Raw genomic sequence first — 18,370 nt, forward strand, 5'->3', positions numbered from 1 at the left:
AACACAGGAAGCTGCCTTATACAAAGTTAAGATCACTGACTCAATATTGTCTACAGTGACTGGCTGCTGCAGCTCTCCAGGATTTCAGACAGTATCTCTCCCAGCCCTACCTGGAGATTGGGCCTGGTACCTTCTGCATGCAAAGCATGTGCTGTACTGCTGAGCCATTGTGATTCCTTAACAAAAGAATTCATATTCTTAGTCAATTTGGTCCAGAGTAAATGAAATCTTTCCCATCCCCAATCCACCCCTTTTTCGTAAAACTCCTGTCCTCATCAAATGTCTTTCTACCTTCCCAGTGCCACAACCTCCAGACATCTGAATCACATAGGACACACTTAACTATGTCCACAATATCTGAACCAGGAATCTGGCCTGATCCTTCTCTGTAGCAGGATTGTAAAACACAATCTGGAAATCAAGTAAACATTTATTTTGGCCATAAACAAGATATTTTTGTAGAAAAACAATGGTGGTTGCAAACATAGGACTTGTCTCTAGTATTATGAAGGAACAGCCACAGTGGTTCCTCCACAAAGTTTATTCAGTGAGGCCAACATGCATACTTAATTTACATGTGGTGTAGAACTTCTCACCTCTTTTTTTGCCATAATTGTGTTTTTTAACAAGAGGACAAACAGTAGCATAAACCCTTTTTATGAAACAATACCAATTTATTTAGGCATCTGGACCTCTGAATACAGTATTTTTACAATCACTAGAATGAAAGGAATTAAATACTTTAAAATTTACATCATGTATTTTGGTACATTCCAATAAGTAGTTTACTTACAAATTTTTCTTTGAAAATAAATTTTAGAAATATGCTTATTCATTTAAAATAAAGAGAAGTGTTGACAAAATATAAGAAAAAAGATTCTCATGCCAGTTGAAGTGTAAAACTAAGTATTCCAAAATACTTGCTAAACAATAATCTGTGTTTACTATACAACCATTTAATTTACGCATGAATAAATTATTAGATTATCAGAATACAATCCATCTTCTATAAGAGCTGCATAAGCTCCATTCGTTTCAGAGGATATTGCACGGCAAACGTGTTGCATTCAGTAGGATGTGTGCTTAGCTTCCACCACAAGGATACAAATACACAAACTTTACCTAAAATAGGAAGCATATACTCCCCATCATAAGCTGCTAGTTCTAAAAGCAGCCATACTGCTCCAAAATGTCATAAATAACATGTGAATGCATTTCAAATTATGAGCTTCAATTTGTGCTATCCTTGCAACTTAATAGAGTGCAGATACTTCTCTACATGCTTCACATGTTTGTCCACAGAAACAACATTTTAATCTATTCTCAAAAGTCCATGGCTACCAATGATATACATGACTCTTTGGATTATCAAATTTAATATAAAATTAAATTTACATAAAACTATCCTTCAAGTGGGATTCAACTTCAAATCCTCCAGCTAATAAATATAAAATGATAGCAACCAGCATATTAGCTGTTTTTAGTAAAAGTGAGTTCTTATGTTCTTTTGTTAGAATGGGTTGAGCCGTATTCCTGTACCCAGTGGAGAGAAAGGGTTCACTTTTGCCCACATTAACGCATCGTTGAGTGAAATTGTGGATTTTCCATCTTCAAGGAAAAACACTGGACCCTGTTGGATGTAAGAAGTATGGGGGGAGGGAAGCAAAATATTACACATTAAAAAAATACAGTACTCTTGAGAGAGAGCAATTGTGGCAGAAGTTAATACTTTCAAACTTCTCCTAAATGTAATCCAGCTCCACTAAGAAATACCTGTATCCTTAATCCTGTCAAGCAAGAGATGTGAACATCTGAATGACTAGGAAGGTTAGAGCCTGTAACGTAATCTGGTCCAATTGTTACTTTCAGAGGTTCCTCTTTTATTCGAGACGTCAGTGTCGCATATATCTCTTGTTGCAATTCAGATGGGGGTGTAGGGGGCAATTCATCAGCAGATCTGTGTGAGAAATATATATCATTATTTGCAATAGTTTTCTTGACTTGAAACATACAAACAAGATTTTTATTTATTTTAAAAAAGCATCTAAAAGTTAACAGAATTTCTGATACATTTGTCCTCTACTAAAAGACAAAAGATCACAAATTCAAATCATCTAAAATTCTGTTATGGTCATTGTACACCTACTTGTTTAGTGATTGAGTACAAGCTCTCCAAGCATCTAGTTCCTCAGAGAGTTGTTCAATTTTCAGGGGTACACACACCTCCCGTCTTTTTAAAAGCTGGCTGGAAAAGAATGCAATGTAACAGAAGTTTTGAAAGCATATGACAAATTCTAGCTCTATACAATTGGGCAATCTGAACAAACATTTAAAAACTGCATACAAATTATACAGACTGCTTTCTCACCCCATATGGAAGGTTTCTGGCAGGTAACAATGAATCATATATATATATATTACACTAAAAATTACAACAAATGAACAAGCCTCGTCAGCCCCTCTCCCCAGTTCCATTTGAGAGCACTTGGAAGATATAACTACTTTCACCAGTTTTGAAAAACACATTATGTCACAATCAGCAGGCCTTAGTGTGAGTGAAGAATCACCTGCCTACCCTTTTGTTTCATATCCTCTATAAGTCCTTGAAATCAGTTCAGTCTCAGAGACTTTTATGAAAAATACCTGCTGTTGATGGCCTGGTTGAATTGTAAACAGGACCACCATGGAAGTCAATCTTCCAGGTATTTAATACAATATCCCTCTCCTTTGTACAGAGTTCCAGAGCAGCTCACAAGAATTTAAGACACAAATAATAAAACCAATGAAATTTATTTAAAAGCTAGCAGCTTTTAAAGGATAAAACTAACAAAACTGAAAGGCCTGAGCAAATAAGATTTAAAAAATGGTATGAAAAAAAAATGTCAGACTGGGGCCAGGTGAGTATATCTTGGAGAAGGTTTAAAGCTACCACAGAGGAGGCCCTATCTCTGCTCACCTCCAGAAGTAAGGCAAGGAGACATGGAGAAAGGCCCTTGGAAATTTTAATACCCAGGGAAGTTCATATAAAAGAAAGGGCTGTTCCAGGTACCTGGGGCTCTCAAGCCATGCACGTACTTTAAAGGTAAGTCCCAGCCAGCACTTTGCATTCTGCTCAGAAACAGACCATTATCCTTAATAGTTTTAAAACTGGCTAGATGTCTTCCAATCAACCAGTCTTGGTAATTTTGGTGCATAATTTTGGACTACCTGAAGTTTCCAAGTAGTTTTCAAAGACAGTCTCACATACAATGACTCATACAGTCTCACATACAATGTCTAACAGATTGTGTCCAGGCTCTTTGTCCAGAGGGGTGATAGCTGACACACCTCCCTTAGCAAGTGAAACTATTTGGACCTCTAAAGTCCAGTTCTAGAAGCTCCCAAAAGCTGCAAACCTAATCCTTTAGGGAGAATGCAACCCAAATCACACTGAATAGCATCTCCCAAACTAGATGAACCATCCACCAGCAGAACCTCTTGTCTAAATTTCAACTTCTTGGTCCTTATCCAGTCCTTTACTGATTCCACACATCATTTCAGCATCTCAACAGCCTCATCAAAATCTGATGAAAATGAGAAATAGAGTTGGCTGTCATCTGCATAGTGATGACCCCTCACTCCATTTCTCCAGATATTCTCCCCCAGCATTTTCATGTACAGCACAGGGACAAAATGGAGCCCTGTGGCACACCATAGCATAAGTCCTGCTGGAAATGACAGTCCAGAACAGAACACAAGTACTGAACTGCACTATCCCCCAATTGCCAGTCTAGAAAGATGCCATGATCAATCATATCAAAAGTCATTGAGAGGTCCAGGAGAATTAGAAAGGTCTCCATCTGCCATCTTGGCATTCCTCAGTCATCATAGAGATGAAGGTAGTTTGGGGGCAAAACTCAGGTCTGAAGCCAGACTGAAATTGATGTGGATTGTCTGGGTTGTATGATAAACACCACACTTAGCACAAGAAAGGTATATTTGCAACCTGCCAATCATAGAATTGGAAGGGACCATGTAGTCCAAACCAACATGGGGTTCGAACCCACGACCCTGAGATTAAGAGTCTCATGCTCTACCAACTGTGCTATATTTAGCACAATCTGAGATTTTCAAAGCAGTCTCACAACCACCTCCTTCAAGGCAGTCAAGACCACCATGCTTGCAAGGAGGCAATAATGGCAGCTAGGTTCTCTGCGACTGGGCACGCAATTACCTCCTAAACCAAGTTAATCAACTCTTTCCTGCTTATAGCTGCTATGGAGGCAGGAAGGGAAAGACTGAAGAAACATGCAGCAGGCTACATTCCTTGAAGCTCCTTATCCACATACTAGATTCACAATTTTTGAAATAAATCCAATAAAATACAACTAAGTAGTGCTCTAGATACATCTGGCGTTACTGTAGGCTAGGGATGATGGGAATTGTAGTCCAAAACACCTGGAGAACACTAGCCCTGGCTAGTGTTGTCAAGCCCTGGCCCATTCCATCAGATGTAACACTCTAACCCAAAGGTTGGCAACCTAAGGCCCATGGGCTGGTTCTGGCCCATGAGCTTCCTGGAACCGGCCCAAGGCCATTCCATGGATAGGCGTGGGGATTCTGTGCTCTTTTTTTCATGGCGCCATTTTTTTCTTGCCACAGGAACTGGCTTCTGGGTCAAAAGAGTGCCTGAAATAGTGTGTGCGCACGTGCACTCCTCACCAGGAGTGCCTGTACGCATACGTACACACTATTTCCAGCGCACTTCCGGGAGGGAGGAGCGCCCATGCGCACACGCTATTTCCGGTGCTCTTCCAACCCAGAAATAGCTTGAGTGCACCCACGGGCATGCATGGGCACACACGCTCCGGCCCACCGAAAGGTCTGCCAGGGAGTGGACTGTTGCAGACCCCTGCTCTAACCCCTAAAGTATTACATATAACCTATGCCAAAAAAAACTAATAATAATTGTTAATGCTACCACATCCATATGTTTAGTTCATCTTTGCTATAAAAAAATGGAAGCTATCTCTCATTAGTATTTCTTATTTCTTTACCTTGTATCGATTTGCAAAATAAAACCCATTTGGAACATTACTAGAAAATCACAATGTCCCTTTGAAACAGTATTTGTGGTTCCCATGTTATATGCCAAATAAATCAAGGCAGCTGAGAAATTAGATTTTACAAAGACTAAGCCAATTTCAAAGGGATTAATCACTATTCAAGTGCCAAGGAACATCATAAGTAACAATTGACAGCACTGGAGGAAAGGAAACAATCAAATCCATCATAATCCCAATGGATGCAACTATTATGTAATAAAGAATTACCTTGTATATTCATAAAGTGCTGGCACAATGCTAGTGTACTGTCTTCTAATAGCCAGTAATGCACCAATGTAACCACACAATATTAACAACTCATTTCTAAATCTGAAAATAGAAGAACATTAATAAGTGCATCCATTATTTTGCCCAGTCATTATGAAAGAAGATCATAGACATAAAACTTGTTTACTATTGAGCAATGGGACCTTCTCTCCTTCCTCAGGTGGCCCCAAAATCTACTCCAGAGCTGCCACCCCCCCCAAATCATTTGGAGCAGATTCTGAGGTCACAGGAGAACTGCAGTGGAGAGGAGATGATATTGAAGTCTCACGGCTTAAGTGGAAGTCTGTTCCACATCCACATGGACAACTCTGGATAAAACCCATACTCTCTTTCAAAGCAGTAAATTAACATCTGTTTAAAACATAATAAAACAATAACAAAACAAAATAGCAAAAGCAATGCCAGCTCCAAACTTAAGGGGGCTTTTGCTCCCCATACCTCCACATACCCTTTCTCCTCCACTTCTCTCACACACTTTTCTCCAGTGGTGCTGCCACTTAAATCAGTTTCCTGATTGGGCAACAGTTTAGCACTGGGCAAGTGGAGATGTCACTTATGAATGAGAACCAGGTATTACATTTTGGGCAAATTAAAGTGGTGGGTGGCCACTGCAGATGGGAGCAGATCTTGGCAACTGTTCACCTACTCATCACTGAAAGGACAGCACTGGATTTAGGTCAGTGTGGGTGGTTCTCCTTGCACAGGGCCCAGGAGCACAGAATTTAGAAGATTCATAATTGAGAAGATCCATTTTGGGGTGCCAAATTTTGGGCTCACCCAGGGCAGCCCATTAGGAAGTATTACCAAAGTCTGCCCCTACCAGCGATGAGGGCAGTAATTGGTGATATAGCCAGGTCAGACAAGTGATGGACACCCAACTGCTGATGCTGGGCAAAGCCAAAATCTAAAAAAAAATCTAGCACAGGGAATATCTCCAAAGGAACAACCCAGAAGCATATCTAAAGCCAGCAAAAACCGGCAATATCCCATGTTTACAGAATACATGGTTTAAAAAAAATGCTTGCAGAAAAATTCATTTTTTACCATAAGTATTCTTTATAATGTGGTGAAGATCTGACCTCAACATGCTCTTGAATAAAACACTGCAGAAATCAACTGCACGTCTACAAAAAACAGAATCTGTTTATTATTATACATGAACTCATCTAAAATTGTCCTATGTTCATCTGTTTAAAATGGTCAGCTCTGGTTTTACTTTATTTCTCTTCAGCTTAGTTGTGCTGGGGCTATTTAAGACGTACTGGCAATGGAGGGCACGGAGTAAATAAAGTCTAACCATAGAAATAGCTCAGATTCAATTTCACAACTTTCACAAAGCATACTTACTCACTACATTTATGAAGTAACAACTTTTCTGTCCGGATATAGCTTAAAAGATCAAGAAATGGACAGACTGAGTCCAAGGTCCACTCTGAACTACTGATTTGTTCTGTCAAACACAAAAGGAGAAGAAAAGTTTAAAGTGTTGAAGAACGGAAAAACCAAGCAAATATTAATCTTTTAGATTTTCTGACTCATTAAGAAGCCTACCTTTCACATAATGAATGCCTATTGGAAGTGCTTTTTCTGGTTCTATAGTTAACAAATAATACTTTATCGATTCAAATATATTTCCTTCCTCCTGAGCTGTCTCTGCTAACTGCATACATTCTTCTACATCTGGTAGGCTGCACTGAAAAACAAAACATTTACAAAACAACATTTATGACAGTATTTGTACAGGAAGCTGGGGTTTTGCGCAAGAATGGGTGCAGTGTCCAACATGAAATGCTCCCCACAACTTAAAACCAGTTTCTTTCCCAGGCAGTGCAAAGGAACATTACAAGGAATGGAAAGTCTGTGTGCAATTTGTGTATCCTGAGGCCGTTGTCTTTGCACTAGGCACATTATTTATGCTCCAGAGTACAAGTAATCTGCGTGGCATACATAGGGGATGTATGTCCAGACTTCTCATTCACCATAATGCCCTTGCACATACATACATCCTTACACTGGGATAGGAAAACAGGGCTCTGTTAAGTCCTGCGGGACACCTCTGCATTGCAGCATCATGCCTGCATAAAACCGGACTTCACTCATTGTACACACAGCTAAATCTATAATATCCTTTCCATCAGAAAAGAGTATTCCGTGTAAACCTACTTTTCAAGCTGATGTAGATACCTTAATACTATAATAAGGCCACAGATCAACAGCTCAGTTATGCACACTAAACTTCATCTGTAGAGATACTTTCTATTGCCATCCGCAAGAAAAATTATTGGTATGTCCAACAGGAAATGACTGCTTCTTCCTGTGCATACAGGACTTGGATAGCAAATATTTTTTTAAAAAAAAGTAAAGGTAATAAATAACATAGAGGATTATGATTATAGTGCACTCTAATAGGAAGAATCCTAAAATAAATGTATCTAGGTATTAACAAATTAACATAAAACTTCTTCTGCTACTCACATAAATGGTTAAGAGACAGTTGACCTCTTAAGTGTACCTTTTCATGTAGGTCATTTATCTCTGCTGTGCATCCAGGATAGAAAGCACAAAGCTTTACTAACTGTAGCTCATTATTGGGGATCATCATAAGAAGATCTGCTGCTAAATCCCTGTGAAAAGACAAACATGCCACAGTTATTTAGCAATGTGAAAAGGTGGCAGTGAGCAATGCCAGAATTAAGATTACTTGTTCTGCTCCCATTCCTCTTAACTGGCTGTGAAACTGTAGGTGAGGTGAAGCTACTTTTATGCAGCGGACAGCTCTGGAAGAGAGTGTGCTAATGTAGAAGATACTGCATACTAACAATGAGCTCAAGAGCCTTTAATGCAGTTGTAAAACGGATGTACACAGCCCTGACTCAGATTATCACCTAAACCATGATTTGGGTGACCAGCAGCAAGCCTCAAGATGGGGAAGTGAAAAAGCTTCCTACTTTCCAACAAACCACAGTTTCACAATGCATTGAGCTTGAGGAACTGTGGTGTGTTCTGACGAAAGTCAATTAACAAAACAAATGACCACTAGAACAAACTGCTGCTTCTGTTTGGTCATTACAGAGAACTGTGGTTTGTTCTAAAGTGAAAGCAGAAGCTTCTACTCTCATTCTCTCATGCTTGGGCCACTATCAAATTACCATTTTCAGATCCCTAGGATAGCAAACAGCTATGTATGAATACTTCAGGTAATTTGGACATGCTTTGGTGAAGTCATAAAATACAATTCTATGAACAACAACAAAAATCTAATTCAGGTAGATTTATCTTTCAAGATCAAAACCACATCTTTCAGTATCATTTTAAAAAAATTAAACAGCTACTAAGTTTATTCCATTTTCAGCAACTATATAGGCCAGGCATGTCCAAAGTCTGTTTCGGGGGCCTAATCCGGCCTTCCGGTCGATTTAATCTGGCCCCCATGACAGTATATGTCCTGGACTAAAATCCAAAAAAAATGCTCAGCAACTTCAATCCCCCCAAAAAAGCTCAACAACAAAAAGCTTAACAACTGTGGTCGGCCCTCACGCATGTTCACTTCATCAATTCTGTCCCTCTTTGAAAAAAGTTTGGGCACCCCTAATTATAGGCAGTCTGTGACCTCTTAGAAAATACATCTTGCAACTCCAGAAATATTGCTGCTATCAAGCTGTCTTAGTTCACTGTAGATGGTGTGCATTATATAGTCAATAGTATATGAGCCTAACAAGTTGTTACCACAATGAAGGGATGGGCAACATGTGGCCTCCCAGATGCTGTTGGACTCCAGCTCCTAGCCAAAACGGCCAATAGTCAGGAATGATGAAAATCCAAAGGAATCCATCATTCACCATTCTGTATCAGGAAACCTCCATACACAAAATGAGAATGTGCACATTGTGTTATCCATGACACTATCAAGGGGGAAATTCTGCATCTTCATATACCAGAACCTTGCATGCACGAAGAACCTCAGGTGTATGACAGCAATTGCTTTGTTTATTGAGTATTGCTCCCCATGGGATTATATTTTAAGTACTGGAGGAGTGCTTCTACAGAAAGCTATTTGCCATCTGCGCTCCAAGAAATAGTTGGCAAGTATGTATACCAATTTGTACATATGCATACGCCCAAATAAATGTTCACTTAGGATAGATTATGATCCTTCTATTGCTTGGCTGGCAAGGCAGCCATCAACTTTCAAGAAACAGTTGCCCAAAGAAAGGTTTTAGGAAAACCTAAATATTGGAACCAATCTCCAGTGTTGCCATTAACACGGCTGCAATGCCGGCATAATATTAAGCATTCAAACACCACAGCTGTTGAATCACTAACCTCAGTTCTTATGTGCTAGTATAGTATCAGGATCAAACTGTCAGAACTGCAAATGTTCTGCTTCGTGAAGGCATGGGACAATCCCATGAGAGGAGAGGGATGTCTTAAGGATATGCCCTTACTTTCTGTTCTTACAGGCTGAATTCTCATCAATAACCCATTATGTTTCTTTTCAGCCAGTCTGTTCTACTTATCATGCAAAGTATTTTGTTCTATTAGAAAAGCCAGCAGAGGATGAAGGATTTTCTTTTCAGTCTAACCCGAAATGTCATGCTTTGCAGAGGATAGATTAGAATGTCCTTCTAGAGAAAAGAAAGTACCTGTATCCAGGTGATGGAAAGCTAAAACAAAGATATTCAAAATGTAACAGACAAAAACAGCATTCATATATTAGACACACACAGGACAAATGGTGAGAGGCTGGGATTTTTTTAAAAAAAAGCAGGGAAAGGAACCGACAGCTCCAAATTCTTATTCTGCTTCTACTACATCCTACATGGAAACTGCAATTTTATGTATCCCATGTTAACTATCTTTTGACTTTTTATGTAAAAACAATCCTACCGTTAACAAAACATTACCCAAATCGCAAAGCTTTAGGCAATAATGAATTCCAATATTCATTTTCTTGGTCATGATTTTATTTCAGATTTTACAATCTACGGGAAATATAATACTGAGAATAACTTGAATAACTTAAATCAACTGATTTTATTCGATTTACTGAGAGTATGGCTAGTAGTGGTTATCACCCAAGCTGCAAAAGAAAAAAGCTCTATTGACTCGGAAAGCAATATGCTAAAAGCTTTACGTTCCCTTAAATGGGAAGCAAAGGATAAAGCTGCGAGTGCTTGCAAGAAGTTGGATTGTGAATTCATTGTGCTTGTGGAATCCAATCATACAAACTCTGGTTTGTATGATTGGATTCCACAAGCATGTGATTTTGCAAGGAGTAGAAAGGCTTAGCTATAAGCTCCGCAGCCATCTCAGTATGCAGCTATACTCAGGAAGGTTACAGCATGCCATCACAGAAAGTTCAACACATACTGCTGTCCTCACCAAAGTTAATTTTGGTGCAGTGTGGGTCATGGGCAACACCACCTGATTTTTGCTTATATTTTGTTTCCCTTTGGCCTCTCCTGTACATACCTTAAAAGAACTGTGGGCCTCTACTTTTCTGCACCTTCCTCTTTCATTTTATTTGTTTGCCAAGGAGCTGAGAAACATAAATGAGCACAGAAAGGCAATCCCCAAGACTTTGTTATGGCTGGAGAAGACGGAGCAATTGCTAAACTTAGAGGACGGGGGTGGGGTGCCCCTTTTCACATCCCCTCCCATAAAGTGGCAACTGCCAATACATTTCTCTCATCCACTTATGTCTAGCAGCTACATGCAAGACAAGTGTTCTTGAAATTAAGAACAGATTTTGGACACTATCATTTAGTCACAGAAAAAAAAGAGCTCTGTTAAAATTGCACTCCTGACATAAGCCACAATCCAAAGTAACTATTTTCTCCCAACCCTTATCAAAACCATGAGGCTAATAGTTATCCCATAACACTTTGCTTGGATATGCAAAGTAAAATGAAAGGAGAAAAGCAAAACATCACCCCAAAATTTGAAATGAACTATCCTGGATTTCTTCGCATTATCTGAATCTAAGCTGAGGATTAGGGGACGATTCCCACCCCACCCTTTCGGCTCATTTCAATGTGTGCAGATTTATTCCCTCGTGTATTATCTGTCAAATCAGCCACATGGGTCAGAAAATCAACATAGATTATTGTGTGCACACTAGCAATCTGTACTTGCTGCAACTTAGTCATGTGTCCATTTTATGCACGGGGCATTCAATCTGTGAGATGTAGTTTTAATGTTTGTGGATTGAAAAAATAAACTCAAAAGGTACTTAGAAGAACTGATTCTAACTGAGGTGGAATCACAAAGGTGGCAAAGACAAATGCGGACACACACAAGCATGCTCCTGGTGCACTTTAGTCACTCAAGCAGAGCACAAATCCTAGAACTGTCTCAGAAATCTACCCTGCCTACTGATATGGTAGTTATTACGCCTGCAATATGGAAGCACTTGGTACTAGCCAAATGAAAAACTATTGACTTGGTCTTGCTAATTTTATATGGCATTTTTCTGTTCTAAGAACATTGGTGTTTGTTCATAATATACTGAGTTGAGTTTTACTTTTTAATACTTTCTTCTGGATAAAAAAACCAAAGGTTCCTCAAAGTTGTTGTTGCTGTTTTCAAAATATGAGACTCTGGTGTTCTATAAAAGTGTCCAAGGTTTGTTAGAGTGAAACATTCTTTGGAGTAAGAAGTTCTTACCATGTTGTTATAGTCATACATTTTCTTGCTAGTAACTCTAGCGCATATTGTGTTGCTTGCGCTGCACATTCTCCTAAGACAGTACCCACACTGACAGCCAATTCCAGTTCATTTCCACGAATCAGGTTTGCCATGGCAAGCTTGCTCAATAAGAAAATCATATCATTAAGCATCACAAACACTTAGGATTCACTGAGACCAGCATTGTAAAATATTTACTTTCCAATGCTACATTAAAGAGTGACAAAAACATGCATTAATGAACAAGACTCATGGTTTGACCTGCTTTACTTTATATCACTGTAAGCAATATTTTGTCTATAAGCAAACCAGCTAAAAGTGAATTACTATTTTAAATAGAAGAGACACGTCAACCCAAGCTATTGCCAACTTCTAGAAAATTTAGAATAAACAGGAATTTCTGTAACTCATCCAACCTTCCCAATATGAAAAGCATCTAAAGATCTCACAATGGCCATCCACCGTCTTGCCAGTGAGTGGCGGTTGTGGCCCGACACAGCACCTCCTCTCGCCCGGACACGCCATTTTAGAATGTTTCCCCATCCCTGCAGAGGGTTTATCCACAATGGAAGGTAATGGCCACCAGAATAGTTATTTGTCCATTAAGGAAGGGTTTCCCTTTAAGAGATTGTTAAGGAGAATGGGAATAGGATCTTTAGCCTGTGTGTGCTGTCTTTCCACTCTCACAGGTATCATTTCTCAAGGGGAAGAGCGCAATTGGAAAAGACCTTTTGAAAATCAACACTTTGGAAAGAGGCAAAGCTTACAGTTACTTATGAATTTGGGCCTAGCAAACTGGAAATCTGGTTTTGATGCAGGCTTGGCTCTTAGATATGGACTAAGGGGGGGATGTGACAGGGGATAAATTACTATCCACCAGGAGCTGATGTTTCTTAACTATCAACACTATCTACATTTTAGGGACAATTGTAGGAACTCCCTTGGGAATTACTGTTTCCTGAAATGGTCAGCAAGTATCCACGGCATCTTCTGGCCAGCTTTAATGTCTAGATAGCTGGTACATAAAAACATATCTCGAAAAGGGACTTTCTCCACTACAGTAGTAGTGGTTGAGGCCTGTTATTCCCACAACTTTATCAGCTGCTGCTTGCAGGAATTTTCATCACCTGCTTTGTAGCATTGCATGTTGTAAGGAATGAACATGGTAAAAAGCTAACTAGAAAGCAATGGTAACACAGCAGGGCTAGATAGGACAGAGGCACAAAGCAGACTCTCAGCAGCATAAAAATCTCCTAAAGTGATGTGGCAACAGAATCCGGCTAATAGGAATGGCTTTTAAAAATTCTTTCAATTATTTGTTCCCTTTGTTATTGCTGACCATGCATCTTTCGTATGTGTCTTTTTTCCACACTGCCCATTGGATCAGCATGATGTAAAAAAAACAAGTTTATTTATACATAACAGGATTGTTTTTTAACAATTTAATAGAATGTATGCAAATGTACAAAACAAAGTGTAATTATTCTGCACATCTCTATTTTGGTATAGAGTAAACAGAAAATACTTTTACCTCAATGTTCTCAACAGCTAAATGGCAGCAAGCAGCTAGGACTGCACAGCCATCCTGAAAATACCACTCAGACAATTCTTTACTGACTTTGTGCAGGAGTCTAGAAAAAAAACAAAAATAGAAATAACTTGGATTAAGTAATTAAAACTAGATAAATTTACCAGATGTTGTTAGTGCATCCTTCTCCTTTACTATCTGAAAGTTTGGTCAGCACCACCACAGCATGAGGCAGTCCAATCATAAATTAGTTTTGGTTATTGGCAGTGCTTTTTTCTGGGGGGACGCAGGGGGATGCATACCCCTAAACATTTTGTCTGTTCTAAGTTTGGCCTCATGGAGGGGCAATATTTCAATATGAGTAGGAAAATGAGAGTACCCCCTAAACATTTTTTAAGAAAAAAAAAGCACTGGTTATTGGAATATAGTGCCCTGGTTCACATACCTGGTTCACATCATTTAATCGTAAATGTGTTCCCCATCTCAGAAGGGACAACAAAGATATGGCAAATCAATAGCTTACAAAATTCAGTAAAAAAATTGTGAAATCTCAATTAAAAATGCCACATTAATTTTGTGACAGACAAAAAAACCAACAAGATAACATATGAAAAATAACCACTCAGTGACTCACTCAGTGTAATCTTCCATGCTGTTTCCTTCCAAATCTGCTGTTCCATTTGATTCTAAACACTGGGATGTTTGCATATTTCCTTCACATGCTGACTAAAATCGGTTTTAAAAAAAAGTCAATCAAAAGCAACATAAACCATTGTCTTCTTGGTAATATTATTTGTAAAAAGGGGTTAACAGTGAAACGTGAACAGTCATATCACAGTAGGAGAAAACAGCCCAGCTACCATCTGGAACAACCATATTGGTACATCTCAAACTGATGGTAGAATATTTATTACAAGTCAGGGAGCTATCCTGTTATGTTGTAAATGTGGGAGAGTAAAATTCCAAGTACTTTGATGAGGATGTATAAGCTTCTACTATCCACAACAGAATGATATTCTTAGTGAAAGCTGCCAGGCTTTGTTTTGTAGCTAATATAGGTCTGTTTGTTTGATTTTTTTTCCAATATACTGAAACCATTCCCTAAGCTTTATTAGTGCCACCATTGCACAAAATACCTGGCACTGGTACCAATCCACGGGTATAGGATTCTGACAATAGTGTAGGCTAAACAGGTCTATCATCACTAGGCTTTTAAAACTCAGGATTTCAGGCATCATAAACACCAGCTTTAATGTCACCAGCATATGAGTAAATTGTGGAACGGGATGGAAATTCTTATTCTTTGCAGAAGCAGGAAAATCTAGAGCTTTACTATCCCTTCCTTTTATTTGATAATTTTGTGGTTCTAACATAATTCTTCTACTCAGTTTGTTTTTCTTGTTGATTTAGATAACAACACAACAGGTATCAGTGTATAGCAAAAGTTATATTACATCCTAAAAGAGTTATTTACTATTGTGTACAGTGGTACCTGTGCAACAAGCAGAGCTTCTTTAAGCTGGCCTCTTGAAGTAAAAAATGTGACAAGTTTCTTCACATCACCAGTTGCTATACAGTATGGAATAACATCATCATTTTCTTCCTGAATTAACTGGTCAGCTCTCCTAATCAAAATTGAAAGCACTGCCGTTATTAAGTTCATTCAAGTTATGTTTAGTATCAGATCCATTCAAAGAACATAATGAGGCATCAAGATTTATATATATCCTTCTGAGATACAAAAAACTCTTCCCAAAAGCACTGTTTCCAAAAACTTACACTCTCAAGCATTCACACGGATAGTTTCAAATAACTAATTGAAAAATGCACCATCAGATACAACTTTTACATGACTGTTGCAGATTCCTTCCTAACCAGGGTTTGCAAATAAAAACAGATGTCTATGGCAAGCAGGACTTGAGTTTGAAGAGATATTTTGAAGAGATAGGTTTGTTTCTACCACTATGAATCATTTCTGTAAATATGGCCACTTATTTGATTGCTCAGCCCTAACACCAGGTTTATAACAAAGTTGAAAAGTACTGGTAATCAACTTAATTGTGGTTAAAGATGCCAGAAGAACGGGGGGGGGGGGGGATTTACGGAGGGAGGCAAGGGAGGCAGCATGTAATGCTATAGTCACTCCTGAATCCAACACAGAATTAAGTTTCCTTAAGCCTACAAGAATCAGTGGACTTAAGCATGCCAAACTCTGTGTTGGATTCAGGCCTATGCCTCATAATGCAAAAGGGTGACAAATTAGAATTTGCATCTTACCTTTGCATTAATTTCTTCCAGTATTTCATAGATACCCCTGGTGCAACTGAGAGAGCTTTGTCCCACTAAAACACAGAATATGTCATTATTTCCATCTTAACACAAGAAACATGCATCATTCAACGGTTTTTGAAAAACAGTTTCCATTTCAAATTCTCTTTCCTTTATATGGACATCATTAACAAATTAGCCCTTTCTATTTCTGAAAAAAATGAGGTCACTTAAGAAGCCAGTACGTCATTTGTTACCCTTCACAATAGAATCACTGAAGAATTGTATGTCGTGTTTTAAAATACAGTCGTTTTGATGTAACTTTTTCTAGAGATCATAAAGGGTGAAAGTACTGTAACTTTTTCAGACACAGCTTTCTAAAAATACATTTTCTGGTTAACAGTAATGCAGGAGAGAGAAGGGAGGACATTTGCAGGAGATAATCATCAGAAAGGAAAGGATTCTTAATCCTTCCTGGCTGCCCACCAATTCTCACTTGCAACCCCTTCCCAAGGCCTTTACTCCCAAAGGGTGGGTTGGGTATCCTTGCATTTGTCTTGTAATTTGTTATTTTGACATGGAAGACATCAACAGCATACTAAATATGAATATGATAGACCTTATTTAATGTAAGCTATTATAGTACTTTACAATATGCTTAGTTATGGGAATGAGGGAGGTGTGCGCTCTCTCACACACAAACACACACTTGCCAGTTTATTAAAAGTTTCAGCAAGGTTGACAAAATAAAAATAAAATCCAGCACCATTAGTCCTATGGCAATAGCATTGTTATAGTTATTATGAGGTACAAATAATAACAATACTTGCTACAACAAATGCTTCTTAAATACACAAATGTGGTATTTTAAATACACAGTAGTAACTACAGCAACGTTAACTCAGAACAAAACCCAACCTTTCAGAAGGCATTTGAACCTTTGTCATGCATATCTAGCGCACAGGGCGCTTTCATTTGTCCACATGTATCATTAAATATATAAACCAATGAGTTGGCAGGAATATATATCAGGCATGGGCAAACTCAGCCCTCCAGATGTTTTGAGACTACAATTCCCATCATCCCTAACCACTGGTCCTGTTAGCTAGGGATGATGGGAGTTGTAGTCCCAAAACATCTGGAGGGCCAAGTCTTCCTATGCCTGATATATATGCTCCAGAGTGATACTCACATCTGGTCTGAAACTCAGGGAAGTGGGAGAAAATGCCACCTCCCCTCCTCTCTCAAGTGTACATTGAACTGTTTTAACATATCATAATGTAGTGTTGGACGTGGGTGGTGCTGTGGGTTAAACCACAGAGCCTAGGGCTTGCTGATCAGAAGGTCAGCAATTCGAATCCCCGTGACAGGGTGAGCTCTCATTGCTCAGTCCCTGCTCCTGCCAACCTAGCAGTTTGAAAGCACGTCAAAGTGCAAGTAGATAAATAGGTACTGCTCTGGCAGGAAGGCAAACGGCATTTGCGTGCACTGCTCTGTTTCGCCAGAAGCGGCTTAGTCATGGTGGCCACATGACCCGGAAGCTGTACGCTGGATCCCTCGGCCAATAAAGCGAGATGAGCGCCACAACCCCAGAGTCGGCCACGACTGGACCTAATGGTCAGGGGTACCTTTACCTTTACCTTAATGTAGTGTTTACCTGTCCAAGTTCCACCATAAGTTCACAGTATCTCTGAATTTGCCCAAGTCTTAGATGTATCTCTGCTGCTTCTTTTAGCCTTTCTTCCTTGCTAGGTGCACCAATTCCTCCTCCAAACTTAGACATCTTCACAGTAGTAAGTTCTTGGGCTTTGGACTGAAAGATGAAAATGGGGGAAAAAATCCCATCAAGTTTTCTCCTATAACATGAGTTAAGCTTTGACAAATTGCCCAAACGTACGGCCTCAATCTCCAGAGATGTTAAAGCAGAGCAGAAATGCTGCTGCACTTTATCTACCCAACAAAAATTTTCCACTCTGGTGACCTGTAAGGCAGAAAGGTAGGAGGATGTGCCTGGCCAAAGTGGGCAACCTCTTTCCCCAACCAGTGACTTCTGTGTTAAAGAGTATCCGCTGTTGTAAAATATTTTATTGCACTTAAATCTCGTATTGGTTAAACCCATAACAATTTCTGAATGGAAACTGTCAGAATAAATTCCTTTACGAAATCCCTATTCATAAAAAAACATACCTTTACATACATATTCTTTACAACCAAATGTGAAGAACAGACAAGGAAACTTAGTTGTTATATTCTGTAATTTGGTTGTAAATTTGATTGAACTGAGTTCACATGCCATTTATAACTACTCATTCTTATGAGAAGGAATATAGACTAAACAAATGAAATGAGCAGGCAAGTCTGCACCTCTTTGGTCTAAAGCAATCCTCTGGCTCAAGGAAACAAATGTGTTAGGAGAAAATTAAGTGCCTCACATCACAATGTAGGCAACCCTTGCTCCCAAGGGGGTTATTCTTAAGTGCATATTCCACAGACGGTAAGAAATGAATGTATTTTC

The 18,370-nt window shown here is 39.1% G+C and overlaps 1 protein-coding gene across 10 annotated transcripts in view; it reads right to left on the bottom strand.

Moving 5' to 3' along the window:
- Nucleotides 1-412: 412 nt before the first annotated feature.
- Nucleotides 413-18,370, bottom strand: part of WDR17 (WD repeat domain 17) — a 51,689-nt gene continuing 33,731 nt past the window's right edge. For 6 of the 10 annotated variants that reach the window (XM_081875231.1, XM_081875230.1, XM_081875229.1 and 3 more), the window contains exons 17-30: nucleotides 17,513-17,668; nucleotides 15,865-15,929; nucleotides 15,080-15,212; nucleotides 14,222-14,313; nucleotides 13,591-13,690; nucleotides 12,039-12,178; nucleotides 10,016-10,036; nucleotides 7,885-7,996; nucleotides 6,924-7,065; nucleotides 6,720-6,822; nucleotides 5,313-5,414; nucleotides 2,147-2,245; nucleotides 1,774-1,957; nucleotides 413-1,630 (exon numbers count right to left, since the gene is read on the bottom strand). In XM_081875231.1, coding sequence (XP_081731357.1) covers nucleotides 1,511-1,630; nucleotides 1,774-1,957; nucleotides 2,147-2,245; nucleotides 5,313-5,414; nucleotides 6,720-6,822; nucleotides 6,924-7,065; nucleotides 7,885-7,996; nucleotides 10,016-10,036; nucleotides 12,039-12,178; nucleotides 13,591-13,690; nucleotides 14,222-14,313; nucleotides 15,080-15,212; nucleotides 15,865-15,929; nucleotides 17,513-17,668 — 1,569 coding nt within the window. In that variant the 3' untranslated portion in view covers nucleotides 413-1,510. The other 4 variants (XM_081875226.1, XM_081875232.1, XR_014159876.1 and 1 more) reach the window with 4 other exon arrangements.

The sequence above is a fragment of the Podarcis erhardii genome (assembly GCF_964252035.2).
Source record: "Podarcis erhardii genome assembly, chromosome: 9".
In the NCBI taxonomy this organism is placed as follows: Eukaryota; Metazoa; Chordata; class Lepidosauria; order Squamata; family Lacertidae; genus Podarcis; species Podarcis erhardii.